The sequence below is a fragment of the Plasmodium berghei genome (assembly GCF_900002375.2).
Source record: "Plasmodium berghei ANKA genome assembly, chromosome: 14".
NCBI classification, from domain to species: Eukaryota; Apicomplexa; class Aconoidasida; order Haemosporida; family Plasmodiidae; genus Plasmodium; species Plasmodium berghei.
Genome location: NC_036172.2, coordinates 204,251 through 229,505, shown reverse-complemented (window position 1 = coordinate 229,505; position 25,255 = coordinate 204,251). Strand labels below are relative to the sequence as shown.

The following is a 25,255-nucleotide window of genomic DNA, read 5'->3' as shown; positions in this document are numbered from 1 at the left end:
ACTTCAAAATGAATGTTGGGATAAAGTGTATATGTATTTGGATGATTTGGATTTATTCGAGGTAATTGGTGATTATAATAAATGGCCTTAATATATCGGAAAGGTAAAGTGGCAAATAATCAAAGGGGCATACTTGTGCCTTATAATTATCAGTTATAAATGAGTTAATATTTATATTAAAAATAGAATAATAATAATCTGCGAATTTATCAACTTGTTGCAATGTATTATAAATTTGGTCTATATATGAAGATTTTTTTTTCGAAATAAATGGATAAAGATAAAATTGGAAAAAAACACTTAATAAATATTTTAATGATAAAAATATCATATAAATATTTTTATCAATAAATTTATCTTTTAATTCCTGAGATGTAATCTTTATCGTTAATTCGTATTCTTTTGAAGCTATTTTAAAATTACAATTATTTTCATAGTTATATATAATAAAATCAATACATGCAATAATACTATTACATAATATGGAAAATATATCAAATTTGATATTTGTATACGATTCATATTTTATTTTTTCTGTATTTTCGAACTCAGTCGAATTTTCAAAATTAAGAATTTTACATAAGCTTATTAAAATTAATGAGCAATAAGGGAATTTATATGAGTTGTCTATTTTATTATTGCTATTGATGTTTTTTAATAGTTTTAATACAATGTTTATTTTATCATAGTTTATATCCTGCTCCTTTTTATTATATATGTAATATAACAAAGATTGAATTAAATACTCATAATAAGTATATTCAATTTCTTGAGCCTTTTCTTCAATTATTTCAATATCTTCAATTATATACTCTCTATTTATATAAACAGCATATTCCTTTGAATAGTCTAGTAGAACATGGGAAATATTTACTTCATATTTTTTAATTAAGTTAAGAAGTTCTTCATTTTTTAAAGCATTTATTACCATTGATTTATTTGAATTGTTAATTTGTGGTTGCTGTATGTCTCTGTTATTATTGTTATTGGGAAGTTTACCCTTAGTACTAATAGAAGAGTCTTGAAAGTTCTCAATTTTACATTTTCGATTATTTATATTATCCTTAGAAGATGAATTTATATGTATATTAAAATTAATTCGTACTAAGTAGTTGTAAAAATTTTGTAAAATAGTTCGGGTTTGGGAAGCTATATTTAGATTATTGCATATTTTAATCATATAAGCAATTGCTAAATTAAGGTTATACTTTTTACTATATATAATATAACACATCGAAATTATTAAGCTAATACTATTAATTTTTTGTTTATTTGATTCATCTTTTATTCCATCATTACATATTATTAAAATATTTTTTTTTAAATTATTAGGCTGATACTTATTGTTATTTATAATAGCATTATTTTCTAATATATTTTTTCCAGACTCGTTTATAGTATTATCAGAATTATTTTCAATTTTTACGTCTTCTATATGATCAAAATTTATGTTTAAAACCATACTACTTATAATGTGAGAAATCATACAATTATCTAAAAAATTAGTATAATTTATGGAAGAATCTTTTTGGAAGTTTTTATATTCAAGTTCTCCTTTTGCAGTATTGTACCTTAAATATTTGATCCCTTTATTATTTTTCATAACAAAACCAGAGGAAGTCAAATCATATATGCATAATATTTCTAAGTATTTATATACAAGCGCATTATTAATATGGATCAAATTTCCTACATAGACGTTGTCACATATTTTTATGGGATAGTTAATATATGAAGCCAGAGAGTCGATACTGCTAAGACTATTAATATGATTAGTTGTGATATTAAGAGTAGTATTTACAATAATAGAAGGAATGGCAGCACCTTTTTGATCACCCTTTAAGCAAAGAAAATAAAATTCTTTTTTCCAATTTGCATAACCTCCTTTTAAAAAATAAAAATCAGCTTTAAGATCTGAAAAATGAAAAACCACAATATTATGATACTTATTTAAATCCTGAGTATCTTCATTATCATAAAATATAATTTTAATATTTTCATTTTTTTTTTTTATTATATCATTTTTAATTGCATTTATTTTGTTAGCATCACTTATGTGTATAGAATTTTTAATATATCCCTGATTATGGAAGTTTTCATTTCTTATATCTACGATAAATATACTTTTATTTTTCCCCTGGTCTAAAAGGAGTTGCATATAATTATATAGGTAGAAGGGATTTATTATTTTAAATTTTATTTTTGCATTTGATAATATATTATATTGATTGCCAGTTCTGACGCTGTTATTTTCCTCTTCGTTTTTGATTTCCTTTTTCAAAGCTTCAAAATCGATGGGATCATATATCATGTTTTGCAAGAAAAGACTAAACAAGTTTGAAATAAAAACAGAGGGACGTAGGAAACGTTTATTCCTTAAAATATATATTATAAGCGTTATATTCGAATAAAAATGGAAAAAATGCGACAATTATATAAAATAATATTCTTATTATATGATATTAATGTATTGCATTATATTGGCGTGATAATTCATGCATCCTTAGTATATGGCCATTTTGGGAAAATAAAAAAAAACAACAATAAGGAATAAAAAATAGAGATTATATTTGATATGCATATATATTTTGGGATGCTTCTGTTCGTTTTATTATTTATTTATTATATTTTTTTATGCATTTTTTTTATATATTACATTTTAAATGCACAGCTTAGTAAATATATTTAAATAATTTTAGGAAGTAAAAAAATGTGTTACGAAAATAAATGAAGAGTAAGCAATTTTGTAAAAAATAGTGCAACGGTAAAAATTATGGGAAAAAAATAAATGTTTTATTAAATTTTTTAAAGCAAAGTGATAATAAAATATATTCGATTTTTAGTATTTTTGTCATTAGCAAATAAAATAAAATAAAATAACAGAATGATTGGAACAGGCGTTTCAAATGGAAACCCGAATGATGGAGACAATTATTTTTTGTATAACGACAAATGCTCTCTTGTTTTGGTAATTGATTATGAGGCGAAAAATGAAAAAGATGTCTATAAGAGTGCAGATAAAAATGCTGAAAGTAATGTAATAAGTTTGTTGGATAATATAAATTGTGAAAAAGAAAATGAACTAATGAGTGAAGAGTTGAATAATAGAATAATTAATGAAGCAAATTCTGGAATAAATAGTAAAAATTTAACTGATGAAAAATTTGAAGAAATGATATTAAGTACATTCAAAAAGAATAATTTTGGAAAAATAAACAATAGTAGTAAAGAACATGGTTCATTTAAAGAAAGTATAAAATTGAATGTAGGATTAGATTATTCTAATTTTTCAATTGATACACAATATAAAATTATTAAATTTATAACAAAAGGAAGTCATTTTCTTTATTGGAGTGATGATGTATTAGTTGGTACTAGAAATGATATAACTAAAGAATTTAAAATGAATGAAATGAAAAAAAATAATTGTGAAGAAATGAGAAATAGTAGATTTGTTTACTTTGATGCAGAAAATAAATTATTAGTCTTAAAATATAACTTAAAAGATAAGAATTTTCAATATTTAAAAGAAGAAAATAGTATTTATAAATATTTTTTTGATCTTCATAAAATTGATTTTATGGATGATAATTTAATCAAATATAATAAAGACTCTATTATGATTTATCCATACACATATACAAAAATATGGAAAAGTGTAACTAGCTATATTAATGATGAAGTAATCAATAAAATCGAACCTGTTAATAAAACGTTTTCTTCTTCTTTTTTAGAAGAGGGCAAAAAAGATAAGGATAGTGGAAATAAAGGTGAAATAAATTTTTATAATCAGCCATACATGTTTTATTCTGTAATTCCAAAATATCCTACAAATATAGCAAGTAAAAAGGAGTCTAAGAAATATGAAGAAAAAGAAGAAAATGACGAGGCATATAATGATAAAAACAATAAAAAGGAAGATGGTGTTTCAGAAGAAAGCAATGGATATAAAAATAATGAAATAGATAATTACACGAAGAATACAGCTTATTTCGAATGTATTAATATTGATAATAAATACAACAAGTATATTCCCTCAAATTTAACTTTGATAAATTTAGAAAGATATTGGATACTGGAAGAAATAATTAAACAAGAATATACATACATATATTATAACGATGAAAAAAAAGAAGCGTTCTATAAATATTCAAATAAACTTTTTTACATTTTGGGGGAATTTCAATTTTCTTTTATACTATTTCATATAGGGTTTAATTATCAATCTTTTATACAGTGGAGAAATTTATTTGAACTTTTTTCGAATTCTCAAATTTTGGTGACTAAGCATGCAGGTAAATTGTGTCTCTATTTTTTTTCCACTGCATGATTATAAAATTGTGCATATGAATTAAGAAAGGAATATATATATATGGTTGGCTATAGTGAGTGAATAAGTGTAGATATATATTTTACATGTTAAAAAAAGTACATATTGGTCCGTATTTTTTCTTTATTTATAGATTTCTTTGAAAAGTTATTAAAGGTTGTAAGTATTCATTTAAGCTATTTGAGTGACGATTTTTTTGATAATAAAGAAAATAGTTTCATTCTTTTTGGAGTTTATAATATTTTTGACATAATTAGCAATATAGAAGATACTCATGAAAATATAAAAAGTGCTGTTGATTCAATAGATATAATTATTTATAACAAGTTAGGTCTGCATATCCCAGATCTATCTTTTGTATATGAGGAATATCAGCCAACGTATGTTAATGATGACTAAAAGTGATAATTCTATGATCCTACAAAAAATATAAAATCATAATAAAACTTTTAAAACATATATAAATTTCTTTATGATCCAAAACGTAGAGATGCCAACAATTGGCATTTGCCATTTTTAACTATATTGTTAGGATTTGCTGCATATGCCGTTATATATTTTTTTTCCTTTTTCATTTTGAATATACAAACTCTTTGGAACATTTATAGAACAAATGAGAGGTTCTCATTGAAGGCCAGGTTTTATATAAGTATTAATAAAATGATTATTTAAATATATAAATTATTATAAAATATATAATATATAGAGATAATTATTTGATAATTTTTATTTTGTTTTTGTATCCTTATATATTCCGTCACTTTTTCTTTTCAATTTTTTTATTCATTTTTTTTATAAAAAAAATATCCATGAATAAATGTTATGTGATAATGTAGAAAAATCGCCATAAACTTTTATACACATTGTTTCCCCTACTTTTCTAAAGTTTGGGATATGCATGTTATTTATATATGCGCATGTATTCATTTATATATGTATAATATAATTTTTCAGAAAATAATATAAATTTTTTATTGAGAGCAAATATTTTATATTTTTGAACAAAAATTGAGATATCTACTAGTACAAAATACATGCACTTAATATGTTTATTAAAGAATATTACTCAAATTATATTCTGCATAAAATATTATTACAATAAAAATATTTTAGTTGAGCAATGATGTTAAAAAAAATATATTAAAGATAATGCTGAAAATATTTTGTTTAAAAAAATATGAATTAAGCATAAAAAACAACTTTCATGCTTTTTTACATTTAATTTTTTTAGATTTTATAGATAAAAATATAACAAAGAAAAACGCTAAGAAATAATACAAAACCGTTATAATTAATACATAAAATATTACTTTAATTATACACAAACGTGTGAAATTTTTTAAATAAACAATATTTTACATATATATGTATATATGCTTGTATTTTTACATACATTTGTGAGGACCATCAAATGAGGCTTATCAAATTGTAGGGCTTGGTATTAGCTAGTATAAATATATGCATAAAAATATACAACTCCTACATTTTTAATTAACATAAATGAACAAAAAGCTGTATATGCATATATAAAATCACAATTGTGTTATAGATATAGAAGAATGAACTTGTGAGCATAATATGCTATATATATAGTACCTTTTCTTTTATTTATAATATTTGTGCTTATCATTCAATTATACTTCTCTATTCTGATTTATTATTTGTCATTTGCATTAAACATCAAAAAAAATATTTCAAAAAGTTATATAAGTTATTTCATTAATGTTTTAAATATTACATTAATTATAGCTTTTTGATACACCATTTTGTAAAATGGAAAAAGAACGTACTGACATAGAGGAAATATTTAATTTTATATATTTTAAGGATAAAATAAAAAGAGACAAATTTGAATATTACAAAGATGAGATTAAGAGTATATTATCCAACAACAATGAAGAAGAAATAGTTGAGCTTGTTAATTTGCTATTTTTTACTAAAGACATAAATTATATAAAAAACAATTTATCTATATGTTTACATTTACTATCAAAAGTCATAAATGAATTAGATAATGAAAATTTGAAAAATAATTTGTATATATATGTATTGAAAAGGATAAATAGTAAAATACACTTTATTGACAATTTTAATAAAGCATTAGTCTGTAAGAAAATATTTTTCTTTTGTTCAGAATATGAGAATTTATTAAAAGACATAAAAGAATTAACATCATTTAATAATTTATTTATAAGTTGTTTCGAGTTTTTAGATAATTTATTTTATAGTAATGATAAATTAGAAGAGTTAAATACAAAGTATCGTTTGATAAAAAAAAATATAATAAAACAATTGATACGTATATTTGTTAATATAGGTAAAAATGATGATATAGAGAATGACTCCAAAGGGGTATACAAATTAGGTGGTGATGAAGAATTATTAGAAGGCGCAGATAAACGATTTAATAATTTTTTACAGTTGTGTAATTGTAGTACGAATGGAAAAGGTATTTATTACATTGTTGTAGAAGCCTTTGGACAATTTTTAAATAGATATAATAATAGTTATAATTATATAAACGATAATAAAAGATATATAAAAATATTATCGCAAGGATTTATTAATCTTTTAAATTCAAATAAAGAAATACTATTAAAAATAAATAAATCATTTAAATATATATTTCAAGCATGGAGTGATGAAAATATTTTTGGTACAATACTAAATAATTATCATAGATATGACGAAGTAGCCTTAAAAAATGCATCTGCTTTTTATTATTATTGCGAGTTATATAATAAAGACCATTTAAATAACTTGCTAGAAATAGTTATAAATTTGAAAAAAAATAAAAATTTGGATAATTGTGATATATTATATTTTATTATTTTTTATAAATTCCACATAAACAATGATAACGATACAATATTAAAAAAGATGTTTGAAAATAGTGTCAAATTAAACTTAGTAAAATTTAATGAGAAAATAATTTTTTTAAAAAGTATAAAATATCTTTTATCTATGGAAAAGAGTAAAGAAATAAAAGGCATTATTCTATCAAATAAAAATATGATAATAAAATATTTAAAAAACGATTTAAATGAAGATGTACAATTAGAAGCTTTATCATTTTTGAGAACTGTTTCATGTGTTTTGAAAAATGATAAAGACATATATTCATCTTTTTCTAATTCAGTTTTTGAGATTATGGAAAAATTTGGGAAAACAAATGAAAAATTTTTGTATGAAGCATTGTTATATTATATTGGTTCTGTTAATATTATAGACACAAATGAAAAGTTTTTAACTTACATAAAAAATTTATTAAATTTATGTTTAACAAAACAAATATTGAAATATATATTTGGTACGAATTTATTTCTTCTTTTGTTAATTAAAAGTAAGCATCTATCATCTGTGAAGAATATTAATTCTTATATTACTGAAGGTGTGAATAAAAGTATATATAACAAAGATGTTATATTTTACCTATATGATATAAATGAGATTAAGAATATTCCTTCGAATAAGTTTTTCTTTTATTTGTATTCCCTTTTACTATTGCTTGAGCAAATGGTTAACGACGATAAAAGCCTATGCGTTGAGTACATGAACAAGGTGAATAAAGATTTTTTAAAATATATTTGTTTTGATGAAATAAATTCAATGCATTTTCAAAATGTATTGTTCAGGGAAATTAATAAGAAAAATAAGATAGAGGATTCAGTAAAACAATCATCATATAAAGTAATTGGAGCTGGTTCTCGAGTTGAAAGTAAAAAAAGTGAGAATAATTCTCAAATAGAGGGCAAAAAGAGTGTGCCTATATCACAAATAGGAAGCAAACAACTTGAAGATAAAAATAAAAAATTAGATAACTTGCATGTGTTAATTTTTGGAATTATTTTGGGGTTTCTTAATTATTTAGAAAAAAATAAATATGACAAAAAAAGCGATATATACAGAAAAACAGAAAAAAGTTTCCAAGGCTATACATTGAGTTTAAAAAATGGCAAAATAATTAATGAAGGTAATAACGAATATCAAAATTATGTCGAAGATTTTGAAGTTTTATTAGATATATTGTTAATGAAAAAGGAAATATATGAATTATTTGTTTATCATTTTTATATATACCTATATATGTGTTGGGATACAGATAAATATCGTAATAATAATACATATGTTTTAAAGAAATTTATTTACATATTATTTTCTTATGCCGAAAACGTTGAAATGGATCAGATTGAAAAAGAGAATATCTACATGTTATTATTTTTATGTTTTTGTCATGAAAAACTTTATTATAAGAGTATGAAATGTTATTTAACGCGAAGAAGAATGAAAAATGTAATTTCAAGAAAAATTTTAAATAAAGTTAATTTAGATACAGTATTAGCTTTTATATTAAAAGGCTCAAATTATTATAATAATAAAATACACAAAAAGGTTTGCTTCAACATGATTGAATCGCTTTTATTATTGAAAGATGCTGAAAGCAATGAAAATGGATTTGCAAAAGATAGAAAAGAAAAGACGGTAGATGATTATGCATTAAACCATGATAATAAAATTGGGATAAAAAAAAAAGAAAAAACAATATGCCATATTTCGAAAAAGAACATTGTAGGGGCAGATCATGATGCTAGATCAAATGGTCGAATGTTGATCACAATAAACGATGATAATATAAAAAACAAGTTAATAGTATTTACAAGTAACTTAATTGATATACTAGATGAAAAAAGTGTAAAGAATATTAATGAAGATGAAATCGAAATATGCAAATGCCAATATAATACGTTATATTCTGATAGAAATGTATATCAAGCAACAATTGAAGTTGAAAATAAGAACATAAAAAGAAACAAACATTTATTTTCAATGTATGATGAAGAGACTGCTGAATTAATTATGGAAGAAGAATTAAATAAAAATAAAAAACAGACCAATACAAATTCTCCTAAAAATAAAAAGGGTGTAAAAGGAAAAGGACTAACAAAAGAAGATCTTGAAATTGAAGAAATAAAAAAACAAAATACCATACGTAAAAGGGTCTATGAAATAATTGAAAGGAATAAATATATATTAAATTGTATTAAAGAAATGAGTTATATTAGTGACATATTTAATGCAAGCCATATAAATATTTTTATAAAAAAAATAATGGTATTTTTAAAAAATGATTTAACATCTAGATACTCTCAAAAGTATCTAAATGTAATTATTAATAATATGATTAGTACTAAAATGTTAATATGCAAAAATAAGATTACTAGATGCTTGTATAATATAAGTAAATATAACAAGGGTGATGATTCAGCTATATTGATATTTAGTTCTTTTAACATTAACAAAAAAATATCCTATGTATTGACATTATTTTTATTTCCTATAATTCTTAATAGTATTAATATTATTAATGATAAAGATTCTACATTAAATATATTAAAAACACTGGATATTTTATTGCATTCTAAAACTAAGATAAATGATGGGGATATTATCAAATGCTTACAAATATGTTTTGATAAATATCCAGATTTAGATACAGAGCTTGAATCATTTTTATACAATTTTAATTCATATTTATTAAACCAAAAAAATATAAAGCAATTTTTACAATTATGTATAACGGATAATGAGCAACGCCGATTTGTTATCATCAAATCGTTGCATAAATTTGTAATAGATAATTTTTGTTCGAACATTGAGGTAGATATATATAATGATAAAAGTAAGGAGTCTATTGTGGAAATGTTTAATGATGAATTTATACACTTATATATTAATATATTTAAAAATGATTATAATAAAGATACACAACAGATGTGCATAGAAATAATATCAAAGTTGAATATTGCACCTGTTTCTGATCAAAGTAAATTAATAGATTCATTACAAAAAGAATGTTATGATTTTCAAGATATGGTATGTAAAACAATAGCATTTTCGATCGATAAAAAAAGCACCAAAGATTTAACTTTGCAATTGACATCTAAATATATAATTTTTAAGGAGTATGGTAAGATTGGTATTTTAAAAACTATAAATCAGCTAGCGAAATGTTATTATATTAATGTTATTGATAATGTCGAATTTATTTTAAACTTTTTATTGGGTTTATGTTTAGAAGAAAAGTCGGATATAGGCAAAATAAAAGATTATGTAATTTTATGTGGTACTTCTGTTATTAATAAATACAATGAATATTTGTTAAAATGTATGAAGAAATACCAACAAAATGGAAAGAGGAATAAATCAGGTTTTATTAGGCGTACTAGAGATGAAATGAGCATAATTGATGATTATAGCGATGAAGAAAATAGTTGTGGATCGGATTTCTTATATTCTGACGATGATATGGAAATTCTATCCAATAGTAGAAATAATAATGGATCGAGCAAACAGAAAAATAACAAAAATATCAGTAAAGAATTATTCGAAGAATCATTTAAGAAAATATATAACGTTTTGAACAAATATCGAGATAATAAAAAAAGTAAAAATAAAAACACTGTGGATTTAATCGTTGTAATGTTTTACGGATGCTTAGGATCGAATTTAAAAAAAGAATCGTTAGAATTGCTGAACAAATTAATAGAACAAATAGTGCATAGGGATACGGATAATTTTACGCAAATTGAAATTAGCAATATAATACCCAAGTTTATAGAAAATTTAATGCAGGGTAGTAATGACGATGGAGAGGAGGAAAATGAAGACATTGAATATAACATAAATGGCGAAAGTAATAGATCGGAAGGAGCATCTATTGATGATAAAACTGGAAAAAATAACAAAAAAAATAGTAATAATAATGTGGATGGCAAAGATAATAAAACCATTGTGAGTGGTAAAGAGAATAAGAAAAAAGCGAAAAATGCTAAAAAATCGTCAATAACGGGTGTTTCAATAGATAGCTTAATTTATTTAGAAAAATATGATGTTAATTTGCTGATAGAAAATATATTTAACTTATTATTTAGTAACAAAGAATTAAAAGTAAGAAAAGGATGTTGTCTTTTATTAGGTAGTGTTATAAAGGCGCATGGAATGAGTATCCTAAAAAGTTATAATATATTGGATAAGATTAATTCGAATATTAACTCAGAAGATATCGTTAAAAGACAAAGTTTTTATTTAACATATGGGTGCTTGTTTAAAGTATTAAAACATAAATTTGAGCCATATATCTTAAAAAATTTTAAATTGTTATTAGAATGCTATAAAGACAATGTAAATAACATAAGGGTGTTAGGTATAAATGTTGTAGAAGAGATATTAAATGATATAGGGATATATGGTTTGAAAAAGATTATGCCTTTTATTATATTTAATTTAAAAAATCAGAGTATAAAAAGTAAGGATATAATAGCATATTTAGATATACTACATTTAATAATTTCTAAATTTGATATAATAAATAATCTTGATAATGAAACATTAGTAAGTTTAATAAATACAATATGTGAATTAGTTTCAGATACAAACGCAAAAGTAAAAGAAATATGTATTAAAATATTTAATAAACTTGAAAAGAATATAACAAATATGGAAATAAAAAATATTAGTAGGCAATTATTATTATGTATATATTCACCAAATGATAATCATTTATGTGATTTTTTAGATATGTTTGCATCGATATCTTTTGAGTATAAAATTAATAATATATCTTTATGTTTATTATTTCCAATAATTAAAAAGGGTATTAACAATATAAGGTTAGACATAAAGAAAAAATCGCTACAAATATTTTACTTTTTAATACACCTGGTAAATGATCAATCGCTATTTATTATATATTTTGATAGCATATTTAAAACGTTAGCAGTCTTATTAAATGATGCAATACCAGAAATACGATACCTTACAGCGAAATCAGTAGGAAATATTTCCCAGTTTTTAGATATCAATAAAAAATTATATTATATACAATATATATTTAATATTTTATTAACCACTTCATCATTAGTTGAAAAAAGTGGCGCCTCTTTGTGCTTATGTTCAATTTTATCTAAATGCTCTGAAAGCATAGCTTATAAGTTTATTTCAAAAATGGTTCGAATGATTGATGTTAAGAAATATATAGAAGCAAAGAATATTCAGTTGAAAAAAAGTTTGAAGGAAAATAATGAAAAAAGTAGCAAAAGTAAAAAAGATGCAGGAAGTAAAGAGTTGAAAGGAAAGAAAAAGAAAGAAAATGCCACAAATAAATTTAAGATGGAATCTGAATACTCAGAAGACGATGAGGATTATTCTGAAGAAATTGAAGATGAAGAAAACAGCAGTGAGGAGAGTTATGAGTGCATAAGTGAGGAAGATGAAGAATATGATGCTGAAGATGAAAATGAAGAAAATGAAGAGGAAGATATGAGTGATAATTCTTATGAAGAATCCGATCTTGAAGATGGTTATGAAGATGAATTTAGCGAAGAATATGAAAAAGAAGAAGGTAGTGATTATGATGAAGAATATGATGATGATGCAGCATTTACAGATGAAATGAGTGAAAATAATGATGAATTATTAAACAAAGGGGATAAAGATTATTATTTAAATGGATATTATTTAATAGAAAAGAATGAGGATAATAGTTATTGCTTAGAATTCGATGATGATTTAATTAACTGGAAATTAATATACGATAAAAAAGTAATAAATAGTGAAAATTCCAAAGAGGGTTTAATTGGTTTTTTTATTTATATGCCTGAATGTGAGCCATATTACACTGAGAAATTTTTAAAAAAGATATTTCAAAAATTGATGTTATGTTTAAATGATAATAATGAAAAAATACGAGATATTACATTAAGAGCTTGTAAAGTATTAATAAATGCTTATTCAAAAAATAATACGTCATTAATTTTGAAATTTATTGAAAATAAGATATATAATAGATATTGGCGAATACGAAAAGATAGTGTATTATTACTAAATGTATTAATTGAGAAAAATTTAGAAATAAACAAAGAGGAGAAGGATATTGGAAGGTTGCACGTATTACATGAGCGTTTTTATTTTATGCTATCATTAATATGTATAATGAAAAATGATAAAAATATAAATGTTAGACAAACTTCTTATAATATATATAAGAATTTTGTAAACAAAAGAATATTACAGGAAATGTGGCCCATATTATTAAAAAAAATAACTCAAAATTTATCATCAAAAAATAATTCGAAACAATATATTAGTGCATTGGCATTAGGTGATTTAGTATTCAAAACCGATTCTAATTCCTTAAACACAATAATAGAAAATATGATTAAAGATTTTAAAACGACAAAAAATTTATCTATAAAAAAAGGAATTTCTCTTGGATTTTATGAAATATTTTCAAAAGGCAAATTCAATAACTTAATAGTAAATTATATACATGATATTATTTACATGATAAAAGAATTAGCATGTAATAAAAATGCATCAGATATAATTAAATTGTTATCATTATTATTAGTAAATATTGATAAGCATGTTTTGAAAGATATTATCACTGAATTAGTTAACACAATAGTTAATAAGAAGGATGATAAGAATAGTATCAACTCTTCTATTTCTGACGAATTAATAAGTTTCAAAAGTATAAAATTTTTTTTAAATATTCACACAGATTTAGTCATTGACTATCTAGTTTCCAGTGCTTTAAACCCTCCATACAATTTCGGAAAATTGAAATTATTATCATATGTTTCATATGCTAAGTTAGATTCGTATTCTCATTTGTTCATTAAGATTATTCACATTTTTATCGGATTGATATTTTTTAATTTAAAGGATGCAAATAATTATCCATATGATACTAAGAAATACTCAAATGTGGAATTGAGTTATAATAGCAAGGATAGTGATATTCGAAGGAAGATAAATAATAGTGGAAGCTTGAGTGAATTTGAAAAGGAAATAGATAAGTTTGATCCAAATTCAAGTAGTAGTAATGATAGACATGAAAATTCGGAAATTTATAATAATGCTGAAAAGGATCCCAAGTTTAATGAACTATATAAATATAAACAAGAAAATAGTTTAAATTTCGAAGAAATAATAATTTGCTTGAAATTATTTTTGAAAAATATTAATGAAAGAAATATAGATAGCTTAACCGAAATTTTATTTTCTGAGTTGAAAAAATATGACTGTAAAATAGACTTCTCATATAGCAATATCGAAAAATATAAATGTGAAGAAACTTGTGAGGGGATATATGCATTGGAAGAGTATTCAAAGGTTATTTATGAAGATAAATTAAATGAATTAAAAGATAAATGTGAATATGCCAATTTTTATGGAAAGGTACGGGAAATAATTTTATCTATTTTAAAATATTTATTAGATATAATAAATGAAGGGGATATATGTTCAACTAGCAATGAGCATCAAACACAAGTAGAAAGTGTAAATCACGGAAGCACAATTAAAAACGTTATAAATAAAAAAAAACATATTCGAAAAAAAATAAATATACTAAATGAGTATAGAATAGAAACTTATCTTACCGCTTTGTCAAAATACGCATTTGTGGATATAAATAAAAACGTATTAGAAACAGCTTGTGTTATTTATATGTATTTAATCGAGTTAGTTAAAAAAATCGATGGCTCTTATAGTTATATTGATACGTTTTATAGTATTATTAATAAATATAGCACAGATAGCAATTTTAATGAAATTCCTGATGATAAATATGAACTAGTTGGATTAAATTTAAACAAGCCATTATTTTCATCGTTCATAAATTTATTTACAAATGTAATATTGTTATCGCCGAATTTAGATATAAAGATAAAAGCTATTGATACATTGAGAAAACTATTTTTATATACGAATAAAGAGATATCGAGTGGATTTATTCTAAAAACATCGGGGGCATTAATACGTATATTAACAAATAAATATATAGAGCAAGCAAAAATATATATTTTTTCGACTTTTGAAGTGTTAATTAAAAAGGGAAGCAATTATATAAAACCATTAATACCACAATTACAAACCTGCATTATAAAATCATTAAATAATGAAAAGTTAAAAAAAATAATTATACATATATTAAATATTATATCAGAAAAAAAATTAACACGAGGAGATTTATTAGTAAATGACTTATTAAATAATATTAATGTCCAAATTAGTTTACATCAATCTATGACAATATTAATGGTATTATCAAATATTTTAAATAATAGTGATTTAAATATTAAAAACATCTTAAATAAAATTATTACATGTATTAAACCGCTATTTAATTATGCGAATAATGAAATATCTTTTTATTCATGTAAAATTTATGTATTATTGTGTTTATTTCACGCACCAAATAAAAAACAATATTTAGAAGGAATATTACCATTATCCACTAAAGACAATATAGAAGCAACTACATATTATTTTATGTTGCATTTAAGTGAAGTAAATAATTTTTATGATATATTGAAAAAAGATAATTTTTTGGACAATTTCAAAACATTATATATTAATATGTTGAAAGATGGAAATACCAATTTACAAAATATTAATTTCCAGATTTTTTATAACTTATCAAAGTGCGACGATGATTGTTTAATTTTTATTTTTAACAATTTAAATTTGTTAAAATTACCTCCTTTTGTTATGATTTCTATTGAAGTACATCGACATTATTTTAAAGCAATTAAAAATATATTCAAAAAGAAACCAGACATATATATGACAAATATTCCAAATTTTTTGATTGTTGTTGAAAATATTTTAATGTGCATAAGTACTACAATTCATGCTTTCAAGCTATTGGTAAGATATTGCATAATATCATTTGTACATACTATATGAATACATGCATATTATATATTTTTATTATAGCCCAATCGTTGTTTATTTTTCAGTATAAAATTCATAAGCCCATTTAAAAATATTCCAATTCATTTTATCTAATTTTTTTTTTCGTATACAGGGAGAGAGATGCGCCTATCGCTTATTTGATATAGGCAACAAAAATCAGTATGAAGCTAAAATGACTATTTTAAAGGAAAAATTGGAAGATAAAAAATATAGCAATTTAGTTGATTATATAAATACCGTTTTGGTTAAAAAGGGAAATATAACTGATTCGGAATAGTTATACTTCGTTATTCTGTTTATTTACATTTTAAATATTTTTAATTTTTTTCAAAAATGGGCAATATATGCTTGCCACCATTTTATGTATATTTAGAGTGATATATGCGTAACTGCATTGAGAATGTTTGTATTGTGAAATGAAGTTGTAACAATAAAATTACTAATTAACTAGCCATTTTGGCATTTAAATTTTAAATTTAAAAAATAAAAGTAACAAATAAACAAAACAAAATAAAATTAATTAAAAAATATTGGAATATATATGTGCGCATTATGTGTAGAGGAATAAGGAAAGTCATTTTAGGTGTATTCGTCCACTACGCACTCTATTCCTTTGGGAAACAAATTGGTAATTTTTAAAAAGCTTGTATCTTCTGCACATGACTGCTAAGTTATAAGCTTCAAGATAATCGTTATTTTTTATTTTAAAAATTTGGTACTTTCTAATTCCCGCTTCATTATAAGTGCATATATATGCATGGTACGAGGAATCGTAAAAAACTCCTCTATATCCACTTTTATTTTTATCAGGAACGATTTTTACTTTTTTTCGAATATCATAATCATGCCTAACAACTAGATTAGTACTATTATTAATTATCAAATGGTCTTTACTGTTATCTTTTTCGAGATTTCTTTTCCTTGTATATTTTTTATTATATTGTTTGGATAGTATTATAGCTTTATTCCTAGCAGATTCAAATTTTTTTTTTTTTTTACAGCTAAAACTTCGGAAAACCTGAATGCCTTGTTTGTAATAGTAAACCAGAAACCTTTTTAATACATTATCATAGACTATATTTTTTCTGCTATTTTGTATTAAACCAACACGCTGTCTTCTTTTTTTTTTGGGATAAAAAAATTCTAACCTTTTAGCAGAACATGTATTAATTACTCTTTCATCTTTTTTTTTTTTTTTTCTTTTTAATCCTCCACTTCGCCCACTAAAAAACATTTTATCCTTATAAAATATATTCCCATAATATGGGCCTACATTATTATTTATGTTATTGAAAATCCCATTAATAAAAAGCGAATTATACTTAGGGTAAATAAAATAATTATTACTTAAGGCGTAATTATAACAACATTTATGTTTGAATTGATCGTTATTTATTTGTTCCTTTTGTTTTATATCCCCTTCTTTTATCATATAATTTGATACATTGGTTAGGATGATGTTTTTTTTATATGCGTTTAGATCATTTTGTAGAAATTGTTTGCTTAATATTTTATTTCCTTGAAAGTTATGTGTATTAACCATACAATGAAAATATCTAAAAATCATTTTATTTTATGTTACTATTTCCTTTTTTTTTTGAATCTTTATTAATTTTTTACATAACGTGATTTATACAGCATTTTATGCAATAGCCATGACATTGTAAAAAATGGAGTAAAATGCATTTTCTTCAATTAAAAGTATTTTCTAATAGGTATATCCCAATTTTTATCGTATATAAAATGTATTGGCATATAATACATAAATAAAAATATACTTACACATGTATACCATTCAGTATTATCTATAATAAAAACAGTTTTATGCCATATATTATGGACCTTACTAAGCGATTTACAGCATATATTTATACGCTTGCAATTTTTTATTAGCAGATTTATTACACATAATGTCACTTTATTCGTCCCTTTTATTTATTATTTAAAAAACTGAAGTGTCATAAAATTTTTTAATTAATTTATTTATTTATATTTATATATTATGAATAAAGAAATGGCGCATGCCAATGTTTAGTAAAGGGCATGACCAAAAATATTTATAATAAGATTATTTTTTTTTACAAATTTATATATTTACTAATATATTGCAAATATTAATCGCCAAATAAAAGAAGTACAAATTATTATATGGATATATCCGTATAAATGTGTAAACGGTTGAAATAAATCATGATATTAGCCACTTTGATACATATAAATAAGAAAGATTGATGATAAACTCATATATACATATGTTGGAACCTTATAATATATACATGTTGGCAATATAAAATATAATCACCCTGTACCAACGATATATATATATATATATATATATATATATAGATAAACTTATTTTGCAACTAATTTATAATTAATATGTATAGATATAATAGCATATCCTAGTATTATATATATAGAAATATGAATACTTTATAGATAATACGATGGAATATTAAGTTTGTTCACTTGCTCACTTATTATTTTATCTGTTTGTTTTTCAACACATTTTTAGCGCATTATAAATAGCAATTGTAGTTGTGTGTATGGTGACATTAGATATATGTGCATGTTTTAATTTAAGCAAAAAGAAAGAACTACTATTCGTATTTGTACGATGAACTTTGAAATAATTTGTATAGATAAAACGATTTTTAAATGAGAATGAAAATAAAGTGATACTGTTTTTATGAACACCCACGAAAAATTAACATAATATTTTAAATAGAAAAAAATGTATTAAAGTTCATATGGATGTTAAAAAAGTTAAAAAAAAATAAGGGAAAACAAATAGTAAGTTATTTTGAATTACAAGAACAATATATTTTTTACTAATATAACAAGAACCAAATAGAGAAGGAATGCATAAATTTATAAAGAATAGAAGAAATGAATAAGATATAATGAGATGGGCATTAAATATATTTAAACTAATATTAATAATTTTTATAGAGATTCCAAAATATTATGAAAATTTTCCTTTTGTTTTATGCAATATAAGTTATGTGAGTAATAATAAGACAAATGAATATAATAAAATGAATAAAAACGTATTTACATTTTTGAATGTAATCAATAATAATTATTATAAAAATGTTTCAAAGTTATATATGACTAAAAAATTTAAATATAAGTATAAGAATTCACTAGAAAAACGAATAAGAAAAGGAAGAATAAGAAATGAAATAAATCAGAAATTAAAAAAAAAAAATAGTGCATACATGGTTATAACTGAAAAATTAAGTAAATTAGATCCAGATCAAATATATTTTAAATATGACAAAAATATATTAAAAGAATATGAAAATATAAAAAATATATATAAAAATAGAAAATTAGGAAGAAAGTTCAACCAGTTTGATTATTGGTATTCATCAAATAAAAAGGAAGCAAAGTATAATTATAGCAGACATGTCAATTTTACTATAACTGAAAACAATTTAAATTTTAAAAATGTATTTTCTTATTTTCACATTTTAGAAGTAGTCCATGAGCGGTTCAAAAACAACGCTTTTTATATAAATGGTTTGCAATCTTTTATAAATAAATATTATGACCCGGTTACAGGAAAACGAATTAAATCGTATGATAAAATTAAAGAAAAGATAGAAATGATAAAGAGAAATGCTAATGGAAATGAAAATGACAGCAAGCTTAAAAAAAGTGAAAACATTGTACTTTCTAAAGGTGATATATCCATGAATACTATTAAGAAAGACAGTGAAACAAATAATGAAGAAAAACAAAGGAATGATGAAATTAAATCGAAAAAATATATTTTTGAAATGATAAAAGAAAACTTAAATGATTTTCAATGTGAAAATACAGTTAGCGAAGATTCTTCATTTAAACTGTTTGGGTCATCTACAAGTTGCCTTTTAAAAAAAAATGGGCCTATAGCATATGACATTAAAAATCCGTTTATGAAATCAAAATTATCATCAAAAAGGAGGAAATATAAAGAAAGAAAACTTTTTGATATAATTAATTTTAAATGTAAAAATAGACAAGAGCGTTTGATGCAAACCGCAGTAAGAAAACTTGCCAAAAGGAAACTCAAAAACGAAAATTATATACTGGACGGTATGACTCCTGCATAATGCACATGCTTGTAAACCAAGTTCATGTATGTTTATTTGATCAAGTAAAATACAATATTTTTATCATGTTTAGGTTCTATAGCAAATTTGTCCAATAAACATTAGCATTATTAAAGTTAATTTCAAAGCGCATCATATTATATATATTTAGTAGTAATCTTTTTTTCTTTATGTTTAAAAAGTATCTTTATAGAAAAGATTAACAATATATATGTATACACATTTGTGTATTTAACACTTGAAAATTGGGTGCATGCTTTTCCATATATCTTATTTTCTTTTTTTATATTAATTTTTTTTTTATGAATTTATTTTTTCTAGTTATATTAAACTTATAATTATTTATCCTTATTTGTAAACAACTCTATGCATTTATACTAGACACCATATATGTATAAGAAGATAATCCCCTCAAATTAACATGAGAATATGTTAAAATATTAACAATGGAAAAATTCTAATACTGAAATAATTTAAGTTTTTTTATATTATTATTACTATTGTATTGCGCATAAATGCATTTTAAAATGTAATTCAAAGCAAATGGTTAAAAATGTTAAGATATAAGAAAAACGAGTAAATAATAAACTGAATAATGATACATAAACTTGTAGATATGTGTATCGATTTCTATAATTAACATTTTGAATTGTTAACAAAACATAAAGATAATATCTTATAGATCTATGCACAAGCAATTAAAAATAAATGCATACATATATAAGTACGAACTAAAACATTGAAAAAATAAGCTGGTTCAAGCACTTGCTAGCTTTGCTGTGTTATTAAAATTGGCTATGGTTATATAGAGAGAAATAAAAATAAAGTTATTATATTGGTCATGCATATAGACATTGACATTACGTAGTTTTTATTTATTCGATTTTTTGGCGTAGGGTTTTGATTCGTTTTTACATAATCAGTTTTCCTTCAATTCAGTGAAGAAATTTTCTAAGGTGTTTTTTTTTTTAATTTGTGTATTTTTTTTTTCTTGTGTGAAAAGATTATCAACACTTATATTTTTGGTGACTCCGGTAAAGAATTTATCTAAGAAGCGGTTATCTTTTTTATCCTTATTTTCTATATTATTATTTTTAATACTATGGGTACTATATATTTGAGTAGTTGGCTTTATACCATTATTATATTTTGTTTCATTTTCTGAAATATTGTGATTATTGCAATATTTTTCGTATATTTCCTTTCGTTTTTGATCTTCATCTTTATAATCATCTTCATAATTTAAATTTTCTTCATATTTTTTATAATTTTCATCATCAATTTGTCTTTTTAAATATTCATTTGTAATTTCGCTATGTAATGCGCTGTACTCATCATCTACTAAACTTATAGAAAGCATCATGTTTTTAATATTTTTAAATAACCTTGATGTTTTGACAGCTAGTTTTTGATTTTTTGTATGGTTTTTAAGCAAAGCAAACATACGCATAACCCATTTGTCATATAATTTATTAAAGGATTTTAGTGTATCATTAGCAGTTTTATTTTTTCCATCATTCATATAATCATAATATATATTAGCAAATAATTGTTTACAATAAATATCAATTCGAGATCTAAGTTCATCGTATTGCTCCCAAGGTAGGTTAGTGGATTCATTATTTTTCGAATCATCATCTAGTGATAAATTCGGATTTGTTTGTAATAATTTTACAAATTTATCATATTTTATCAAGTTGCATTCATTCATAACAATGTATTTTTTTTCTACATTATACCCTAAGCAACTTTCTATTATATTTGATCTGGGTTCTGTTTCATTTCTATTTAATTTAATAACTGATATTTGTTCATAGTTATCAAAATATAAAGGGTAATAACTACATTTATTGATTGATTCGGCTTCGTTTTCAATAAGATCATAATTGTTAGAATTTTCGTTTTTCTTTAATTCATTATTTTCTTGATTTTTCTCAAGTGAAGTATTTTTTTTTACTGGTTCAGAGGAATTTAAATTATTCATATCAAATACGGGAACCCAATCATAGACAATATTATTATTTTTTTTAAATAATGGGTATAATCCATAAATATAATTCGATGTATCTTTTATATATGGTACACCAAAGTTTGACATATTTATCCAATTTAAATATTGACAAGATGGTAGGGATAAAATATCTTCATACAATATTGTTATATGATATGTATTATATTTATTTGATTTAATATTTGTAAAATTTTCATGTATTTTATAAAGTGTACAATTATAAGTGTTATTTATATTATAGCTAGTAACATTTTCAAAAATATATGGACAAGTAATTATAAAAAGTAAATGTTCATATGCGCTGATAGCTACAGGTATGCCTTTTAATAAAATTGTATTAATAATATAACCGTATACTGAATATATTCTAAGAAAATTGCTTGATGTAACTATTGCAACAAAATTATTTCCATTTGCTACGCCTTTTATTAGCTCGTCATTTGGCAAATACTTATTCCATATAACATTATCCTTTAAATTATGAAATGTTAATATACTATTTGTTTTTAATTGAGATTTTTCATAAGGGTTTGAAGCTAAAGCAAATCCATGTACACTTAAAGAGGCCGATGTAACATTATACAAATCTGTAATTTTTTTTTTCCCTACTTCTTCACCTCTAAATAAAAAAATGTATATATAAGTTTTATTGCCTTCTTTTTTTTTTGTTATATGTCCAATATCGTTCCAAAACATACACCATTGATCATTTATATTTTCAGGTTCTTCACATAATCCAGGAGATAAAACGATAAAATCATATAGGTTAATTTTTGTTAGACTCATCACTTGCTTTTGCAATAAATCTACTTGGGTTTTTAATTCTCGCAATTGATCAAATTTATACTTAACATAACTATTAAAAGCTGTTGGATTTTCTTGTTCTTCTTCATTATTGAATAAGTAATTCACATCTTCCATATGAGTGTCACCGTGCTTATTATTTAGTATGACGCCTTTGTTTTTATTTATAAAATCTTGTAAATTATATTTCTTCGAATTGTATATAGCTTCTTCATTTGTGTTGCTAATATTGCTATGATTGTCTAGATGTTTATTGTGTGTACTAGATTTATCTGAGTTATCACTGTTATAAGCACTTTCTTCATTTTTTTGAGCATTGTTTTTGATTTTAATTTTATTATTATGAATATTTTTATTTTCATAATATTCGACTGGATTATATTCTCTTTTGTTTTTTTCAAAAGTGCTTTCTCTTCTATTTTTTGCAATTTTTTTGTGTAAATGATCGTTAAAAGAAGAATCTTGGCTTTTATCATCATCCAAAATGCGTTTTTTTTTTCTCTTTTTTTTATTACTATTATTATTATGCTCATCCTCAATATTGCTATAATTATTTGATTTTCTGCGTAAATCCACTGAATGAGAATCGCTATAGTCCTTTTTATTATCACCAAAAAGATTTTCATCATTGTTGTTGGATTGGTGTTTTATTTCCTGATTTTTGTTATAGCCATTTGATTGATATTGTGTGTCTTGATCCAAATTTGAGGACTTCTCGATATCATTTTGAAAAATATCACTTTCTTTATCTGAATCGTTAGATTCGATTTTTTTTAAAATTTCACTATCCATTATTTTTAAATTTGCTAAATGTTTTTTTTGTGCTAGTAGCGATGCATGTAAATAATTATTATAATAAAACATGTCAAAATGAGATATCAAATAATCACTTTTAAATTTATATAAACAGTGTTCCAATTCAAATTCCCAAATACAAAGAAGATAATCGCTACAACTTAAGGAAGCTAACAAAGTAATATTGTCCAAGACTGTAATAAATTTGGTTGTATTAATAAATGATTGGTGTATTTCTGGTCCTGAAAAATCATAAACATTATAATTATATATTGTTAAATATCTAACTTTTTTTTCCCCACACAAGGCTATGCAATGATTTTTTGGATGCCAATCACAATTTAATGCATTCTTATAATTTTTTGATAGATTAAAAATGTCTTTAATTTCAAAATAACTTTTATGATCAGAGATGCTTTGTGCACTTGTAGTATTTTCATTACTTTCATTTTCTGGAGGTGCGTTATTGCTAAGCTCGTTTTGTTCGTTCAAGGAATGTACATGTTTAAAAAGATCGCAAATATATATATCTGCATGATTAAAGATTGCAAGATTTTGATAATTATGACTTAAGCAAAAATTGTACACATATTGCTGAATAGGGATTTTAATTGTGTTTTTCATTTTTTCATTATATAATATTAAATTATTGTCTTTATATAGCATTAAAGCATTAATATTATTATTTGAAAGGAATAATTCGATTTTAATTATATCACATATTTTTCTATATATTAATTTTTCATATATAAATAATTTGTTGGGTTCATCTTCTGAACAAAGCCATACATTTCCTTGCTCAAATGCAATGCATGCATAGCAAGTTTTCGTTTTTTTAACAGATTCACATTTTTGTCCTGTATTTGAATTGGATTCTATATTTTGGTCATCATTAGTTTTATCATTTGTACCAATGTCTTTATAATTTCTTTTTGCTATTACACTATTTGAAACATAAACGATTTGCTCATTTTTATCAATGTTCTTTATGCTGTATATTTCTGTATTTTGTGCTCTTACCACATTTTTTATTTCCACATATTTGTAAAATTTAATTTTATTGCCACTAATTAATAGTAACTTATTGTTGTAACTACTTAAAAAGTTTGTAGTGTTAATATCAGCGAAAAACAAATCTTCCATTTTGATACCTATTTTTTATTTTTTTTTAAAATGAAATATTATTCCTTTATCAAAGACGAAAGCACAAATTTTTTTGCGCACGTGATGATATATATACGAGTATGTATGTGTGCGTTTTTATATATTATTTTTTTGGATATGGAGAAATGGATAACTATGTAAAAAGCATACGCAATACGACATGACCAATTGTGGACGGGCGCGTAAAATTGCGTAATTATAAAAAAACGTATAGTTACATATACATGTTTACTCAGATTAATTTAAATATTCTTATAAGTTTTTTTTAAGTTATATCGCTCTAAATTG

The 25,255-nt window shown here is 23.0% G+C and overlaps 6 protein-coding genes across 6 annotated transcripts; 3 read left to right on the top strand and 3 right to left on the bottom strand.

Moving 5' to 3' along the window:
- Positions 1 to 52: 52 nt before the first annotated feature.
- Positions 53 to 2,311, bottom strand: PBANKA_1404000 (mitogen-activated protein kinase phosphatase 1, putative; the record flags this gene model as incomplete). Its single annotated transcript, XM_034567357.1, has 1 exon — positions 53 to 2,311. One exon carries the CDS (start codon positions 2,309 to 2,311, stop codon positions 53 to 55), a length of 2,259 nt encoding a protein of 752 aa, XP_034423862.1.
- A 573-nt stretch (positions 2,312 to 2,884) lies between these two features.
- PBANKA_1403900 (AAR2 protein, putative) lies at positions 2,885 to 4,729 on the top strand (the record flags this gene model as incomplete). The annotated part of the gene is made up of 2 exons (XM_034567356.1): positions 2,885 to 4,295; positions 4,464 to 4,729. The coding sequence occupies 2 exons, from the start codon at positions 2,885 to 2,887 to the stop codon at positions 4,727 to 4,729; spliced, it is 1,677 nt and encodes a 558-aa protein (XP_034423861.1).
- A 1,374-nt stretch (positions 4,730 to 6,103) lies between these two features.
- PBANKA_1403800 (translational activator GCN1, putative) lies at positions 6,104 to 16,370 on the top strand (the record flags this gene model as incomplete). Its single annotated transcript, XM_034567355.1, has 2 exons — positions 6,104 to 16,045; positions 16,206 to 16,370. The coding sequence occupies 2 exons, from the start codon at positions 6,104 to 6,106 to the stop codon at positions 16,368 to 16,370; spliced, it is 10,107 nt and encodes a 3,368-aa protein (XP_034423860.1).
- A 297-nt stretch (positions 16,371 to 16,667) lies between these two features.
- On the bottom strand, positions 16,668 to 17,660 carry PBANKA_1403700 (AP2 domain transcription factor, putative; the record flags this gene model as incomplete). The annotated part of the gene is made up of 1 exon (XM_034567354.1): positions 16,668 to 17,660. One exon carries the CDS (start codon positions 17,658 to 17,660, stop codon positions 16,668 to 16,670), a length of 993 nt encoding a protein of 330 aa, XP_034423859.1.
- Positions 17,661 to 18,996: 1,336 nt separating this feature from the next.
- PBANKA_1403600 (protein AMR3, putative) lies at positions 18,997 to 20,193 on the top strand (the record flags this gene model as incomplete). Its single annotated transcript, XM_034567353.1, has 1 exon — positions 18,997 to 20,193. The coding sequence occupies one exon, from the start codon at positions 18,997 to 18,999 to the stop codon at positions 20,191 to 20,193; it is 1,197 nt and encodes a 398-aa protein (XP_034423858.1).
- A 919-nt stretch (positions 20,194 to 21,112) lies between these two features.
- PBANKA_1403500 (MCL1 domain-containing protein, putative) lies at positions 21,113 to 24,946 on the bottom strand (the record flags this gene model as incomplete). The annotated part of the gene is made up of 1 exon (XM_034567351.1): positions 21,113 to 24,946. One exon carries the CDS (start codon positions 24,944 to 24,946, stop codon positions 21,113 to 21,115), a length of 3,834 nt encoding a protein of 1,277 aa, XP_034423857.1.
- Positions 24,947 to 25,255: the final 309 nt, after the last annotated feature.